At 46.4% G+C, this 15,833-nt stretch overlaps 1 protein-coding gene across 2 annotated transcripts in view; it reads right to left on the bottom strand.

Annotated features, from left to right (window-relative positions):
• ndor1 (NADPH dependent diflavin oxidoreductase 1) overlaps positions 1 to 11,409 on the bottom strand; it is a 28,452-nt gene extending 17,043 nt beyond the window's left edge. Inside the window, exons 1-2 of one of the 2 annotated variants that reach the window (XM_029837549.1) lie at positions 10,840 to 11,409; positions 638 to 10,704 (exon numbers count right to left, since the gene is read on the bottom strand). In XM_029837549.1, the coding sequence (XP_029693409.1) occupies positions 5,399 to 10,591 (5,193 nt within the window). In that variant the 5' untranslated portion in view covers positions 10,592 to 10,704; positions 10,840 to 11,409 and the 3' untranslated portion in view covers positions 638 to 5,398. Of the gene's footprint in view, positions 1 to 637; positions 10,705 to 10,839 lie in introns of those variants that run through there. The other variant, XM_029837550.1, reaches the window with a different exon arrangement.
• Positions 11,410 to 15,833: the final 4,424 nt, after the last annotated feature.

Raw genomic sequence — 15,833 nt, 5'->3', positions numbered from 1 at the left:
AGGCCATGGTTCTCAACCGGAAAAAGGTGGAGTGCCTTCTCCGGGTAAAGGAGGAGATCCTGCCCCAAGTGGAGGAGTTCAAGTACCTCGGGGTCTTGTTCACGAGTGAGGCAAGAATGGAGCGGGAGATCGACAGGCGGATCGGTGCGGTGTCCGCAGTAATGCAGACTCTGCACCGGTCCATAGTGGTGAAGAGAGAGCTGAGCCGAAAGGCAAAGCTCTCGATTTACCGGTCGATCTTCGTTCCTACCCTCACCTATGGTCATGAGCTTTGGGTAATGACCGAAAGAACAAGATCACGGGTACAAGCGGCTGAAATGAGCTTTCTCCGAAGGGTGGCTGGGCTCTCCCTTAGAGATAGGGTGAGAAGCTCTGCCATCCGGGAGGAGCTCGGAGTAGAGTCGCTGCTCCTCCGCGTTGAGAGGAGCCAGATGAGGTGGCTTGGGCATCTAGTTAGGATGCCCCCTGGACGCCTCCCTGGTGAGGTGTTCAGGGCATGTCCCTCCGGTAGGAGACCCCCAGGAAGACCCAGGACACGTTGGAGAGACTATGTCTCTCGACTGGTCTGGGAACGCCTGGGGATCCCTCCGGATGAGCTAGAAGAAGTAGCTGGGGAGAGGGAAGTCTGGGCTTCTCTCCTTAGGCTGCTGCCCTGCGACCTGACCCCGGATAAGCGGTAGAGAATGGATGGATGGATGGATTTTTCAATATTCTTGTAATGATCCTGTGTCTGGGCTGTGTGTCTTTTTTTGTGTGTGTGCTCTGTTTGTCCTCAAGGAGGAGTGGTTGACCCATTGTTTGTACTGACAGGCCTTTTAAGCACCCAGCACCAGCAGTCCTGTCATATCGTTTTGTCAATACCAGAGGTAATCTGAGTGGTCCGGACCTTGAGTCCATGTGCTTATTGCGTTTTTCTAACCGTGTTTATTTCATTGTCTTTAGGTCACCATGTCTTCCTGTTCTGACGAGCACTTCACTGAGTTTTGTCTTGACACTTCGTTCACCGCTGTTTTCAGGTATGGCGCATTCACTCTTCTTCACTGTTCACAATATGTCTTCACAATATTTTTAAAAATAAACTGTTAGTTCTCTGAAGTTGCCTTCTTGTCTGTCTTCTTAGGTCTTCACCTTGAGTCATAACAGAATGATCCGACTAAAATAGACCCAGCAGACACTGAGGCGCTTTGCAAGGCCTTGACCTACCAGGGGGGTTTTGAACTCGCTTCAGGAGCTCTCTGCTAATGTAGTTATTGAAAACTGTGCTCCCCCATCAGTTAATTATGTGGCGTTCTTTGCAGAGCTGCAACATGTGTTTGATCACCCAGTTCAGGGTGGTGAGGCATTGACCAGACTTTTCAGTTTCCGCCAGGGTGCTTCTTCGGTAGCTGATTATTCCATTCAACTTCGAATTTACACAGCTGAGAGTGGGTGGAATGATGCAGCAATTCGAGGGGCTTTCCTCACTGGTCTTAACAAGGAGCTCAAGGATGAGCTCACTCTAAGGGATCAGACTCCAGACCTCCTGTTCCTGATTTTTCTCTCCACCCACCTCAACAATTGTCTGAGTAAAAGACAAAGGGAAAGGCTGAGAATACATCATAGGCCTGCTCCCCCCTTCCATCGCCAAGACAGTTGGTTAATCCAGAGTCCACATCCTCACCACCATCGGCTGAGCACATGCAATTGGGACGAACAGGGCTCACTGGTCCAGAGAGGCAGGGGAGCCTGGGTTCTGGGGTATGTATACTGGTATCTATACTGTGGCAAGACTGGTCACTTCATCGCCTTTTGTCCCACGAGGCTAAAGGGAATAAGCTCATCGGTGCAGTCTCCCTGCTCATCAGTCACTGTCCCTGCTCCATGGCTTTCAGATTAACTCTGTCCAGTACTCTCTCTTGGTAACATGAGACTCTCCCTTTGAGTTTTTTGGTGGATTCAAGTGCTGATGAGTGCTTCATAGACCAGGAAGTTGTGAGGCAGTCCAATGTTCCTACAGTGAAGTTCTCTGAGCCAGTCACTTTCAGACCTCGACGGTTAGCTGCTCACCACAGTGACGCGTCAGACAATCCCTCTCTCTTAACATCTCAGGGAACCACAAAGTGATCTAGTTTGTTATCCACTCCTCGTCATCTCCCGCTGTCCTCGGGTCGCCCTGGTTAAGGCTCCATAACCCTCAATTTAACTGGTCATCAGGTGTGCTCACTGGCTGGAGCATTTTCTTCCACTCTGATTGTCTTCAGTCTGCTCAGTCCTCCCTACTTACAAGCACAGTCAACCCCCTTCCGAGATACCTGACCTAGCTTTGGTGCCAGTGGAATATTGCAGAGGCATTCCATATGGAGTACACTCTATCATTGCCTCCTCGTCAACCCTATGACTGTTGCCCTGACCTCCTTCCTGGGGCGCTGCTTCCGTCTGGCAGGTTATACCACCTCTCCAGACCAGAACAGGAGGCAATGAAGAGGTACGTGACAGACTTGTTGGCTGCAGTACTAATTTGCTCCTCCTCTTCTCCCATCGGTGCAAGATTTCTTTGTCCTTGCGGCCATGACTGTTGTGGTCACAATGAGATCATCATTAATCATCACCATAAATACCCTCTTCCTCTCCTGGACGCTGCTTTCAGTCCTCTCCACAAGACTCTTTTCTTCACGAAGCTCGACCTAAGCAATGCCTACCATCTTGTCTGGATCCGGCAGGGGGATGAGTGGAAGACAGCTTTCAACACACCCCTTGGACACATTGAATTTAGTAATGCCTTTCGGGTTGACTAATGCCCCTGCTGTGTTTCAGGCTCCAGTAAACGATGGGACAAGCTCCGGGACATGCTCAACCGGTTCCTGTTTGTCTACCTTAACATCCTGATTTTCTGAGATTTTCTGCGCATCCAGCATGTTCCTTTGGTTTTTAGCACCTCCTTGAGAACTAGCTGTATGTGAAAGCCGAGAAGTGAGTTTCATTCCACCTCTGTCACTTTTCTGGGCTTCGTCATCCAGCAGGGGCAACTCTCTCCGGAACCGGCAAAGGTGACAGCTCTGGTGGAGTGGTCTACTCCCTCTTCCCGAAAACAGCTTCAACATTTCTTGGGCATTGCCAACTTTTATCGTCGGTTCATCTGAGGTTACAGCAAGGTGGTATCTCCCTTGACCAGTCTGACATCTACCCTCAAGCCTTTCTGCTGGACACAAGAGGCCGAGGCTGCATTCTCTCACTTCAAGTCCCTTTTCACCTGTGCTCCTATCTTGGTTCTCCCAGATCCCAATCATCAGTTAGTGGTGAAGTTTGACCCATGGTGTGGGTGCTGTTCTCTCTCAGCGAGATCCCATGGAGCTCCATTCCTGCTTTAGCCGTCGACTAACCCCTGTTGAGCAAAATTATGATGTAGGTAACTGGGAGCTCCTTGCAAGAGTGGAGGCACTGGCTGGAGGGGTCAGCTCAGCCGTTTTATAGTATGGGCAGATCACAAGATCTGGAGTGAAAAGTGGCTCTCTTGGCAAGCACATTGGGCCCTTTTCCTGGGGTGTTTCTGGTTCACCCTGACCTACCAGCCTGGAACATTAAGCCAGATGCCTTGTCCCACCATTTCTCTCTCCTCCAGTTCTGAGCTTGTGCCCATTCCGCGTGCCCATTCTTGCATTGTGGCCGCAGCTATTTGGATGGTGGAGAAGGTGTGGGAGGCACAACTGTCCCACAGGTACTGCTCATCAACGGCTGTTTGTCCCTAATTCTGTTCAGTCTGAGGTGCTCCAATGGGGTCATTTTTCCCAGCTCAGTTGCCATCCAGGCCACGCCTGAACCCTTCACTTTGTTCGGCAATGATTCCGGTGGCCTATGTCATAGGACATAAAGTCCTTCATCGCTGCCTGTCTGGTATGTGCCCGAGGGAAGTCTTCTACATGGCCACCCGCTGGGCTCCTCAATCCGTTCTTATCCCAAGACACCACTGCTCCCAAATTGCAGTGGATTTTATTACTCAGCTTCCTCCATCTGCCGATCACACCACCATCCTGACCATGGTCACGGTGCACTTCATCCCTCCTCCTAAGCTGCCCCCTGCTGCTGCAACCGGAAACCTTTTAGTCAAGCACACTTTCCGCCTCCACGGCCTACCAATTAAATGTAGTATCTTACTGGGGTACACAGTTTACTTCGCGGGTCTGGAAGGCCTTTTGTAAGTCGTTTGTCTGGATATCCTCCCCAATCCAATTGCCAGACTGAGAGGGCAAGCCAGTCCTTGGAGAGCACCCTGTGTTGCATCTCGGCCTGTAATGCCTTGTCCTGGAGCTCCTTCCTACAGTGGGTGGAATATGCCCACAATTCCCTGGTGTCAGCCTCCACTGGGATGTCTCCGTTCATGGCCTCTCTGGGATATCAACCCAGGTACAGGAGGAGGTGACGGGTGGGTGGGGGTGGGGCGGTGCTGTTGTGATCTCGTGTCTGGTCTGTGTTTTTGTCCTCAAGGGGGCGTGGTTTGACCCATTGTTTCTGCTGACATCCTCCACACCTGCAGCTGATCAGGTCGATTAGCAGGCCATTTAAGCACCCAGCACCAGCTGTCCAGCGTGAGATCTTTTCGTCAGTACCAGTGGTAATCCGAGTGATCCAGACCTTGATTCCTTGTGCTTATTTCCTTTTTCTAACCATGTTTTTTCTGTCTTTATTGATTCATTGAAAAACAACTTTGCCACCAGGTTTGATTATATTAGCATCTCCAGAGAAGTGATGAGATTTGTTAAGGACCCTTTCTGTGTGATCGTTGAAGCGGACTTTGGAAGGAAAGGAGCTAGTACTATCACTGGATCAGGGGTTTTTACAACTGGAACTCATTGACATTCAGTCATCAGCTGAATTGCGACAGTCATTGCAGCAGGCAGGTTTTGAAACATTCTGGACCAATGCCGTCAGCCAAGAGAAATTTCCACACTCAAGGGGTCTTGCTCTTTTTGTTCCGACAATGTTTGGCTCAACATACACTTGTGAGTCCTCATTCTCACACACGAATGCCATTAAAACACACAACGGCATATCCCTCACTGACCAGCATCTGCAACACTGTTTGCGCAGTGCCCTGAAAACATATACACCTGTGTAGTGTTGTATGAAACACGCAGCTAAACCGCCAGCAAAGAACCAGGGAGATGTATTTCGTAGAAATTTTCTTTACTGGAAGCGGTGAAAGTCGCTCTATTCGAAAGTATTATTAGCTAAATTAATTACAAAACAATGAATTACAATTGTAAACACTTCGAATATATTTCTTAACTTATTAACATTTTTAACATATATGAATTGAGATATTTATTATTTAGAAGTTATTTATGAAAAGTGCCTGCGGGCAGGCAGTACACTCCCCGCCTGGCCTCTATGAGGCCACTATAACAACTAAACACAAGAAAAATCAGTGCTTTGGCAAAAGAAGGATAAGTTCAGTTACAGGTCTTAGAAAAGTCTTTACATGACCCTGGTCACTGGTCTTTACTTCCACTTTCCTTACGCGATTGTCCTTCCCAAGGAATGTCGCAGTGACCCGAGCCATGGGCCAGCTGTTGCGAGTGACCTGCTTATCTTTAAGCAGGACAAGGTCATCAACTTGCAGGTTTGGTCGTGAAACAGTCCATTTTTGTCTCTTTTGTAGTGTAGGTAAGTACTCTCGCCTCCATCGTGTCCAAAACTGGTCAGCGAGAGCCTGAACCTGCCTCCATTGCTTGGTGTACGAGTCCTTGTCAAGGAAAGTTCCTGGAGGGGGTGGAAGGCATGATTTCTGGGTGAGAAGCATTGACGGTGACAGGATGAATGGGTTCTCAGGATCTGAAGACACTGGAAGAAGTGGCCTTGCATTTATGATGGCCGTAACTTCGGCCATCATAAATCCCATATGGGAGGCATGAGCCGGATTGAACTGCCAGCTGCAACCTTGATCTTGCAGGTATTGTTGCATTGTTCTGTCCATTCCTAACTCCTTAGATGCTCTGATGAAGTTAGTGCCTCGATCGGATAAGAGTGACTTGGCAGGGCCTCGTAGTGCAAAGAATCGACGAAGAGCGTTTATGCAGCTGGATGTATCTAGAGATTCAATAACCTCTATATGCACGGCTCTCGAACTCATGCAGCTAAACATGATGGCCCAGCGCTTACTTTGTGCCTGTCCACCTCTGGTGCGTCTGGTAGCTACTGTCCAGGGCCCAAAGACGTCGAGGCCGACATGGGTAAAAGGTGGACACATTTTGAGACGTTCAGTTGGTAAATCTGCCATGCGTTGTTCTTGCTGTTTACCACGCAGTTTGCGGCAGGTAATGCATTTGTGGATAACAGAGCTAACAAGTCTTTTACCTCCCAAAAGCCAAAGCCCTGCAGCTCTAATTGCACCCTCAGTTAGGTGACGGCCTTGGTGCTTCACCTGCTTGTGGTAATGACGTGTAAGCAGGAGGGAGATGTAGGAGTCTTTTGGAATGACGATTGGGTTCTTCTCTGAATTATCAACCTCTGAATGCTTGAGTCGACCCCCTACAGCAATGAGACCATTGACGAGTACTGGGCTGAGCTTTAGCAAGGGGCTTTGCCTAGGAATTGGTTTATTGGCTCGAAGAGCACTCAACTCTTTTTCAAAGGTGGCCATTTGTGTCTCTTTCAGAATGACGTGTCTGGCTTGAGTCATTTCGTCCACTGTTCGAGGAAAGGGACATTTGTGCCAGCCTTTGCATTCACTGTTTGTATTTGTGCCGTTGAATGATTTAGCGATGTGGATAAGAAATGCCAGTGCTCTCACAAGTGACTCAAAGGTGGAAAAGCGTTCAAAACGATTGCAAGTAAGTACTTGGAGATAAGTAGCATATGACTTAACTTGCAGCCTTATTTCACAGTCCTTCTCTGGTTCAACTATCTCAAACATTTCTCTCAAGGTTTTGTTCTCAACAGGCGGATCATAGATGAAGGACGGTCCAGTAAGCCAGGTTGACTTTGCTAGTTGAGAAGGTGTCAGCGACCTGGAGGCATGATCCGCGGGGTTTTCTTCTGTCCGCACATAGTGCCACTGTGTTGGCTTTGATGACTGGCGAATGTGTTGCACTCTATTGTGGACATACGTGTAGAATCTCTTAGACTCATTGTAAATGTAGCCTAGGACTACTTTACTGTCCGAGTAGAAGTGAACTGCGTCTAGATGCTGGTCTAACTCGTCCTTGATTAGATCTGCCATCTCAACGGCCATGACGGCTGCGCAAAGTTCGAGCCTAGGTATAGTGGGCTCTGACTGGGGTGCTAGTCTAGCTTTGCCCATCAAAAATCCTACTTCAACTGTGTTGTCTGGTTGAGTGGCTCTCAAGTAGGCTACACTGCCTATTGCCTTAGTTGAAGCGTCAGAGAATAAAAGTAGTTCCTTGGTCTTTGCTAGACTGAGTGAGGTAGCTGTGTAGGTTCTTGGGACATGAAGATCTTTCAGACCTGCAAGGGAATCTCTCCAGGTTTCCCATTTGCCTTTCTTGCCCTCTGGAAGTGGTGTGTCCCATTCTGAGCATTCTGACGTAAGCTCTCTGAGTAAGGCTCGTCCTTGGATTGTAACTGGTGCCAGTAGGCCTAGAGGGTCAAAGACACTATTGACTGATGACAGAACGCCGCGCCGAGTAAACGGCTTGTCTGAAGTGGCCACTGAGAAGGTGAATGTATCCTCCTTTGCCTCCCAAATTAGACCTAGACTTCGCTGCAAAAGAGCTTCTTCACCACCAAGATCAAGGTCTTTAAGGGCTGCTGCACAATCCTCGGGACAGAATGCCTCCATGACTGCTTGAGAGTTCGAGGCAAACTTGTGCAGGCGCAAGTTGGACTCCGCGAGTGACGCTTGTGTTCTCTGGAGCAGGTCGATTGGCGAATTTCCAAATACATGGACATTCATACAATAATCAATGACCTCCTTATTGACATCATTGTCCTTATGCCACAAAAAACGAAGGTAGTTTCGGTGGTCTTCACGGACCATGAAACAATAAAACATTTGCTGTATATCAGCCATAATCGCCACAGTCTCTTTCCTGAAACGGAGGAGGACCCCAATGAGCGTATTATTTAGATCGGGGCCTGACAGGAGGACATTGTTTAGAGAGATGCCAGAGTACTGGGCGCTAGAATCAAAAACAACCCGTATCTTATTGGGCTTTTGTGGGTGGTAAACCCCAAATGTTGGAAGGTACCAACACTCCTGTCCTCCTTTTAATGGAGGTGCCACCTCAGCATGACCATTGGCAAAAATGTCTTTCATGAACTCAACATATTGCTCTTGCATTTGAGGCTTCCTTTGCAGCTTGTGTTTGAGAGATAGGAAGCGGCTTAGGGCAAGCTCCCTGTTGTTCGGCATTTGTTGGCGAGGCTCTCTAAAGGGAAGTGGGGCGACCCAACTATTGTCTTTGTCTCTGTACATTCCTCTACCCATGATCTCTAAGAAGAGTGTGTCCTCTATAGAGGGAGCTGGTTTGTTGTCGTTTTCTGTGCGGTTGAACACTGTTTGTCCGAGTGTTTTGTCAGGTGCTTTCCTTTCCCTTTGTGTTGATGAAACTTCCTTCAGTTGCAAAAAGTTGTCACAACGTCCAAACGCTGTAGGGCGGCCATTTTCAAGAATAACTGTCTTTAAGGTGCTGACTGTGGGCGTATGAGTGCTCCCCAGGCATACCTCTCCTACCACCACCCAACCTAAATCTAGGCGCTGGGCAAAGGGGGCTTGATGGGGGCCGTTGATTTGTTCCCTGACTTTATGCGCACGCAAGACATCCCGGCCTAGTAGCAGGAGTATTTCTGCTTTCTGGTCCAATTCTGGAATAAACTTGGCTACACGCCTGAGGTGCGGCTGGTTCATTACAGCACTCGGTGTTGGAATTTCACTCCTATTATTTGGAATGTCCTGACATTCAATCAGCGGGGGCAATGAGATTACTACAGACCCATCCAAGGACTCTAACTGAAAGCCTTCAACCATTTTGCCCCATGTTTCGACAAGGCCAGAGCATGTTCTTAGGTTGTAGCAGAGAGGCTCGGTTTGAATGTCAAATAGTTCAAAGAACTCCGGCCTAGCTAAAGAACGATTGCTTTGGTCGTCCATAATTACATACGCATTAACTGCTTTGTCCTTCTGACCTTTTGGGTACACCCTTGTGAGACATATTTTTGAACATGAACAACCCCAACGACCTGGTCCGCACACCGCTGTACAGCTTGAAGTCATTTCAACTTCGTTCGAAGTGTGTTCTCCCTCCCCGCCATCATCTTGAACGGGTGGAGGAGCCTTGTATGTCTGAGGTGGAGGTCCTGGATGCATGACGGTGTCGTGGCTTGTACGGTCACACTCGGTGCACTTTACTGTAGATTTACAGTCCCTGGCGAGATGTGAGTCTGAGGAGCAACATTTAAAGCATATTCCTTTCTCTTTTAGGAAGGCCTTCCTTTCGTCCAGTGGTTTGTTCCTAAAGGTCCTGCACTTTGTGAGCGGGTGTGGCTTGTTGTGCAATGGGCAGTTTTTGTTTATGTCCTTATCTGGAGCTGAAATGTTTGTTTTGTGCACAGCAACTGGTTTGCTTGCGCTTACGTGTTTTAAGTTGGTTTTGAATTGTGTTTGACTGTTTTGAAGAGCAAAACTAGGATCATTACGTTTCTTTGCCTCTTTGCATACAAACTTGCAAAAGTAACTGAAAGGTGGGAAATATCCGTTGTTCTCCTCTTTGTAATTGGAGCCATGAGACACCCACTTCTCTTGGAGCGCATATGGGAGTTTGTCCACGATTGGACCTATTCCCCTTGAAGTGTCCAAGTAAGACAGACCTGCCAAATATCCATCTTCTTTAGCCCCTTGGATCTCCTGCAGCAAATCCCCTAATTCACGTAGTTTTATATTGTCTTTAGGTAGTAGTTTAGGGAAGCTGTCCAATCTCTGAAAAAGTGACTTTTCAATCATTTCAGGCGCCGCATAGCACTCTTGTAGTCTTTCCCATGCTCTTGCTAAAGCTAATGCAGGGTTATTGACGTGGACAGAGCGTATGCGCTTCACTTGGCTACTCGAGTCCTTTCCCAGCCATTTTGTCATAAGGTCGAGCTCCTGAGTTGGTGTGAGATTGACCTCAGCTACAGCACCATTAAATGAGGAGTACCAAGCTCTGAAGTTTTCTGGCCTATCGTCATATTGGTAGAGACCCGAAGTTATTAGGTCTCTGCGTGCCATGTGTTGTGCGAATGGCTCAGCTGGGTGTGGAGCATAGGGTGTTGCATTGGACGGGGTTAAAAAGGGATTGAGGTCGCTCTGGGATTGCACATAGTCTTTAGTTCTCTCTCTTTTTACTCTCTCAGACACAGAACTCCTTTTCTCCTCTTCTATTGCCTCTGCTTCTTCTAATACTTCAGCCTCTGCTTCAGCTGCTTGAGCTTCTCTTTGCAACGTTAATGCTTGTAGAGCAGCATCAATCCTTGTCTTTTCCACTATTAGCTCAGCTTCCTTAGTTGCATAAGATGCTCTTACCTTCGCTGCCTCGGCTATAGCACGAGCACGAGCAGCACTCCTTGTAGAAGATGTTGTGGAGCGTATTTGACTCGCAGCTGAACCTTTCACTGATGCCATTTTGACCACGATGAAATGTCAAATGCCGCCTTTTCACTGTAGTGTTGTATGAAACACGCAGCTAAACCGCCAGCAAAGAACCAGGGAGATGTATTTCGTAGAAATTTTCTTTACTGGAAGCACATTACGTATACTTTCAGAACAAGTCAGATGTTCGTACAATACATTGCACTCATCTATAAACATTTTCGCATATAACCACGTAATATTACATAAGTCATACAGGTAAGTATGTAACATAAACTTACGGCGTTGCCTTGTTAACAGATCGACGTGGATGGCAAAGTTTCACAATGGATTGGGATCCGATATCCCATGCTAGATCTGCTCATGGCCTCTGTTTACTACCGCGAAGCGGAACCGGAAGCGCCAAACAGAAAACCGGAAGTCGCTCTATTCGAAAGTATTATTAGCTAAATTAATTACAAAACAATGAATTACAATTGTAAACACTTCGAATATATTTCTTAACTTATTAACATTTTTAACATATATGAATTGAGATATTTATTATTTAGAAGTTATTTATGAAAAGTGCCTGCGGGCAGGCAGTACAACCTGACTTCACTGCTCTTGCCAAGTCCAAAAAATGCCATTTCTCTCATTAGATGGCAAATGCTGGTAAACAAGTCAAGCAAGTAATGAGGATTGATTTTTTAACAGTTTGATGCAATTAATGTTATTCACTTCGTATTATGTATTTATTGTTTTTCTTGATATGATATGGTTCAACTGATACTGGTTCATACCGGTAACATATTGCGTCACTTCCTGTCTTCTCAATCGTTCGTTGGTTGCACTGTGCACGGTGTGTTGTATTCACTTTACTTAAAATTTGAACACATTCTTGACATTCTAGTCACCTGATAACAACAGTGCGAAACAACCCATATTAAACAAATACAGGGCTCCGCCGACTATTAGCATTAGCATGGCCTCACCGTCTTTGTCTGTTCAGCGTGTGAAATGTTTAGTTACTCCTCTGCCTCCTTTAGTGAAGGGAATAGGTGCAGAAAGTGTAGTTTATTTACGACTATGGAGGCGAGACTTAGCGAGCTCGAGACGCAGTTCCGCAGCTTGGAGTTAGCTGGAGTTGCGTCAGGTAGCCAGGGGAAGCAAGCTGCTGTGGAGCTGCCTAGCGTAGCTACAGCTAGCGGTCCCCCGGCAGCAGCCGAGCAGCCGGTGCGAGGGTGAAGTTTGCCACCCGCGCTGTTCTTTACTCTTATGTTAAGACTCAGACAAACCACACAAATAACTGGAGTCCTTGCAAGGGAGAGCTGAGCAGCAGTTCAAGCTTCCTCTGTCAACTCTGCTTGTCTGCTGCTAGCTCGCCTCTTTTATTGGTGCAAACAAGATTTATGTTAAACAGGACCTCACAACTCTTTGCCTCCTATCTACTTTTCACATCTTTACGACCTCCTTGTCTTAACGAACAGGATACCTCTAAGTGCTGGTTATGTAAACAGCTCCAGCACTTAGTTCAAACATTGACACATTCCTTTTTCTTAACAGCATTCCTCAAACACTTCAAATCTACACATCACAGCATCTAAATGATAATAGTAATGACAATAATTCTTCTCACACCGGCTAGCCAGGGCGGCTGGGTGACGGTTCGCAGGAAGCGTAGCCCAAACCAAAGGCCCACAGTGCACCACCAACCGCTTCCCGTGGCTAACCGCTTTTCCCCACTGGGCAACACACCCGCTGAGAAACTGTTAGATCCATTATGTTAAAGTTATCTCTTATTTGCTTTTGCCTTGTTATATTCTTATATTGTTTCACATTACTTAATGTTTCCTGTTATTTGCTAATGCTTAATTTTCATGATGCTTGATATGTCAACTTGAACTTCTCTGATCAAGGGCGACAGAAATGCGGCGGCTGTTGGAGAAGTGGCATTGACTGGAGACAGAGCTGCAGAGCATGACACAGGAGATGTTCTCTTAATCTGTCTGATATAGAAGAATGTGCTGTTTGTGAGCTAAGCTAATCAAATCAGTGAAGGCCTACGTATAATCTCACCATTATGATTTACAGTCTCTTGCTCTGTTTGAGACCTGCTATCTTGTGTTTTCCCCCTCCCTTAGACACATTTGACTTCTGTAACGAGGAACCTCCTAATTTCAATAAAAGAAGGATGGCGGGAGGTGTGCGTCAGAACGTGTTGGAGATCTGTAACTGAGCACATCTCCCCGTTCTCCTTGCAAGTAAAATTCAAACTGTTGTCTTTGCCTCATTTGTGTTTCTCGTGTTTCAGGTTGTTTGAACCTAACAGAAACCGACCCTGGTAATTGGCGACTCTGTTTTGCGCTACGTGAAGCCGACTCCAGCGACCATAGTCAAGTGCATTCCGGGGGCCAGAGCGGGTGACATAGAAGCCAATTTAAAGCTGCTGGCGAGACGTAAACGTAAATTTGGTAAAGTTATTATTCACGTCGGAGCAAACGACACCCGGCTTCGTCAGTCGGAGGTCACCAAAATTAACATAGAGTCGGTGTGCAGCTACGCAAAAACGATGTCGGACTCCGTAGCATTCTCTGGTCCCCTCCCCAATCTGGCCGGCGATGAAATGTTTAGCCGCATGTCATCGCTTCGTCGCTGGTTGTCATGGTGGTGCCCCGAAAACCATGTGGCCTTTATAGACAATTGGAGCACTTTTTGGGGAAAACCTCAAAATCCCAGACGGGATGGACACCGTATCTCATTTCTAGTAATTTGGCTAATTTTATTAGACCCAAAGTGACCTGACAATCCAGGGTCCAGACCAGGATGCAGAGTTGTTGTCTTACACACCTCTCTGCTGCTTCCATAGAACCCTCATCCGCCAACAATAACATACTGTATTTAACACTATAGAGGTAGTCTCTGTTCCACGGTTAAAAGTTCACCAAGCACAGAGCAGGGGAGCGGTCAATCACCGTAATCTTATTAAAATTAATACCAAAGCACAAGTTGGAGAAACTAATATTACAATTAAATGTGGACTGTTAAATATTAGATCTCTTTCGTGTAAATCCCTGTTGGTGCACGACCTGATAGCGGATCATCACATTGATTTATTTTGTCTTACTGAGACCTGGCTTCAGGAGGAGGAGTATGTTAGCTTAAATGAATCTACTCCTCCTACCCATCTTAATTATGATAATCCTCATGTTACTGGTCAAGGAGGGGGAGTGGCAGCAATCTATCACTCCAAGTTATCAATTAATCCTCGACCAAAATATGGTTCCAGTTCATTTGAAAGCCTGACTCTTGGCATCACCCATTTGAACTGGAAGGCAGAAAAGCCACTTTTGTTTGTAGTTGTATATCGGCCCCCTGCTGGGCCACATTCAGAGTTCCTATCTGAGTTCTCTGATTTCTTATCTGACTTGGTCCTCAGAATGGACAAAGTCATTATCATTGGAGACTTTAATATCCATGTAGACGTTGTAAATGACAGCTTTAGAAATGGCTTCATTTCATTACTTGAGTCAGTTGGTTTCCTCCAGCAGATAAACCAACCAACTCATAGCTTCAACCACACCCTAGATCTAGTTCTGACTGTTCTGTTCTGAGCAGATGTCTTTCAGATAATGCTGTAGCTAAGTTTAAGGAAGTGATCCCTGTGCTAATCCCAGGACCACTGTGTGTTTCCCCAGGGATCAGTCATTATAATCTTAGCCCTGCTGAGGTTGACTCAGCAGGTTGACCTCACTGAGAATAACGCTTGATTCTGTTGGCCCCCTGAAAAAGAAAAGAATAAATCAGAGGAGGTGTGCCCCCTGGTATAATTCACATATCAGGAACCTCAAGCAGAAAGTGCGAAGACTGGAAAGGAAGTGGCATTCTTGTAAAATATATAGCTATCATGCAGCCTGGAAAGACAGTCTGTTAGTTTACAAAAAGGCCCTCCGCAAGGCTAGAACAGCTTATTTTTCTTCTTTAATTGAGGAAAATGAGAACAACCCCAGGTTTCTTTTCAGCACTGTGGCCAAATTAACCAATGGTCACAGTGTTTTAGATCCACGTATCCCTTCTTCCTTTAGTGGTGAAGACTTCATGAGCTTCTTCACTGATAAAGTTCTAGCTATCAGAGAAAAAGCTAACCAGGCCATCCCAACAACTGGACCATCACCAGATGTGCTGACTGTGGGAACATACAGGTTCTCCAACGAGCCCTTAAACTCCTTCAGCCCTATATATTTTTCTGAGGTGTCTTCGCTAATTCAGAAATCCAAGACCACCACGTGTCTTTTAGATCCCATCCCAACACACCTGTTGAAGGATATTTTACCATTAATAGGCAGTTCTATCCTGGACCAAATCAATTGTTCTTTAGTGACAGGTTATTGTTAGATCCATTATATTAAAGTTATCTCTTATTTGCTTTTACCTTGTTATATTCTTTATTCTCGTTATATTGTTTCTCATTACTTAATGTTTCCTATTATTTGCTAATGCTTAATGTTCATGATGCTTGATATGTCAACTCGAACTTCTCTGGTCAAGGGCGACAGAAATGCGGCGGCTGTTGGAGAAGTGGCATTGACTGGAGACAGAGCTGCAGGGCCTGACACAGGAGCTGTTCTTTTAATCTGTCTGATATAGAAGAATGTGCTGTTTGCGAGCTAAGCTAAACAAATCAGTGAAGGCCTACATATAATCTCACCATTATGATTTACAGTCTTTTGCTTTGTTTGTGACCTGCTATCTTGTGTTTTCCCCCTCCCTTAGACACATTTGACTTCTGTAACTAGGGACCTCCTAATTTCAATAAAAGAAGGATGGCGGGAGGTGTGCGGCAGAACGTGTTGGAGATCTGTAACTGAGCACATCTCTCCATTCTCCTTGCAAGTAAAATTCAAAACTGTTGTCTTTGCCTCATTTGTTTTTCTCGTGTTTCAGGTTGTTTGAACCTAACAGTTATGTACCCCGGTCCTACAAGGTGGCAGTGATTAAGCCGTTGCTTAAAAAACCATCATTGGATCCTGATGTCTTAGCAAACTATAGGCCGATATCCAACCTTCCTTTTATCTCTAAAATTCTAGAGAAGGTTGTGGTGACTCAGTTACTGGAGCACCTGCAGAGAAACAGCCTGTTTGAGATGTTTCAGTCAGGCTTTAGAGCTCACTACAGCACAGAAACAGCACTTCTTAAAGTTACTAATGATCTTCTCATAGCTTCAGATCATGGACTGGTCTCTATGCTGGTTCTGCTGGACCTCAGTGCTGCTTTTGATACAGTTGATCACAGCATC

Source organism: Takifugu rubripes, chromosome 6 (assembly GCF_901000725.2).
Source record: "Takifugu rubripes chromosome 6, fTakRub1.2, whole genome shotgun sequence".
Lineage (NCBI taxonomy): Eukaryota > Metazoa > Chordata > Actinopteri > Tetraodontiformes > Tetraodontidae > Takifugu > Takifugu rubripes.
This window is presented reverse-complemented; position numbering and strand designations above follow the sequence as displayed.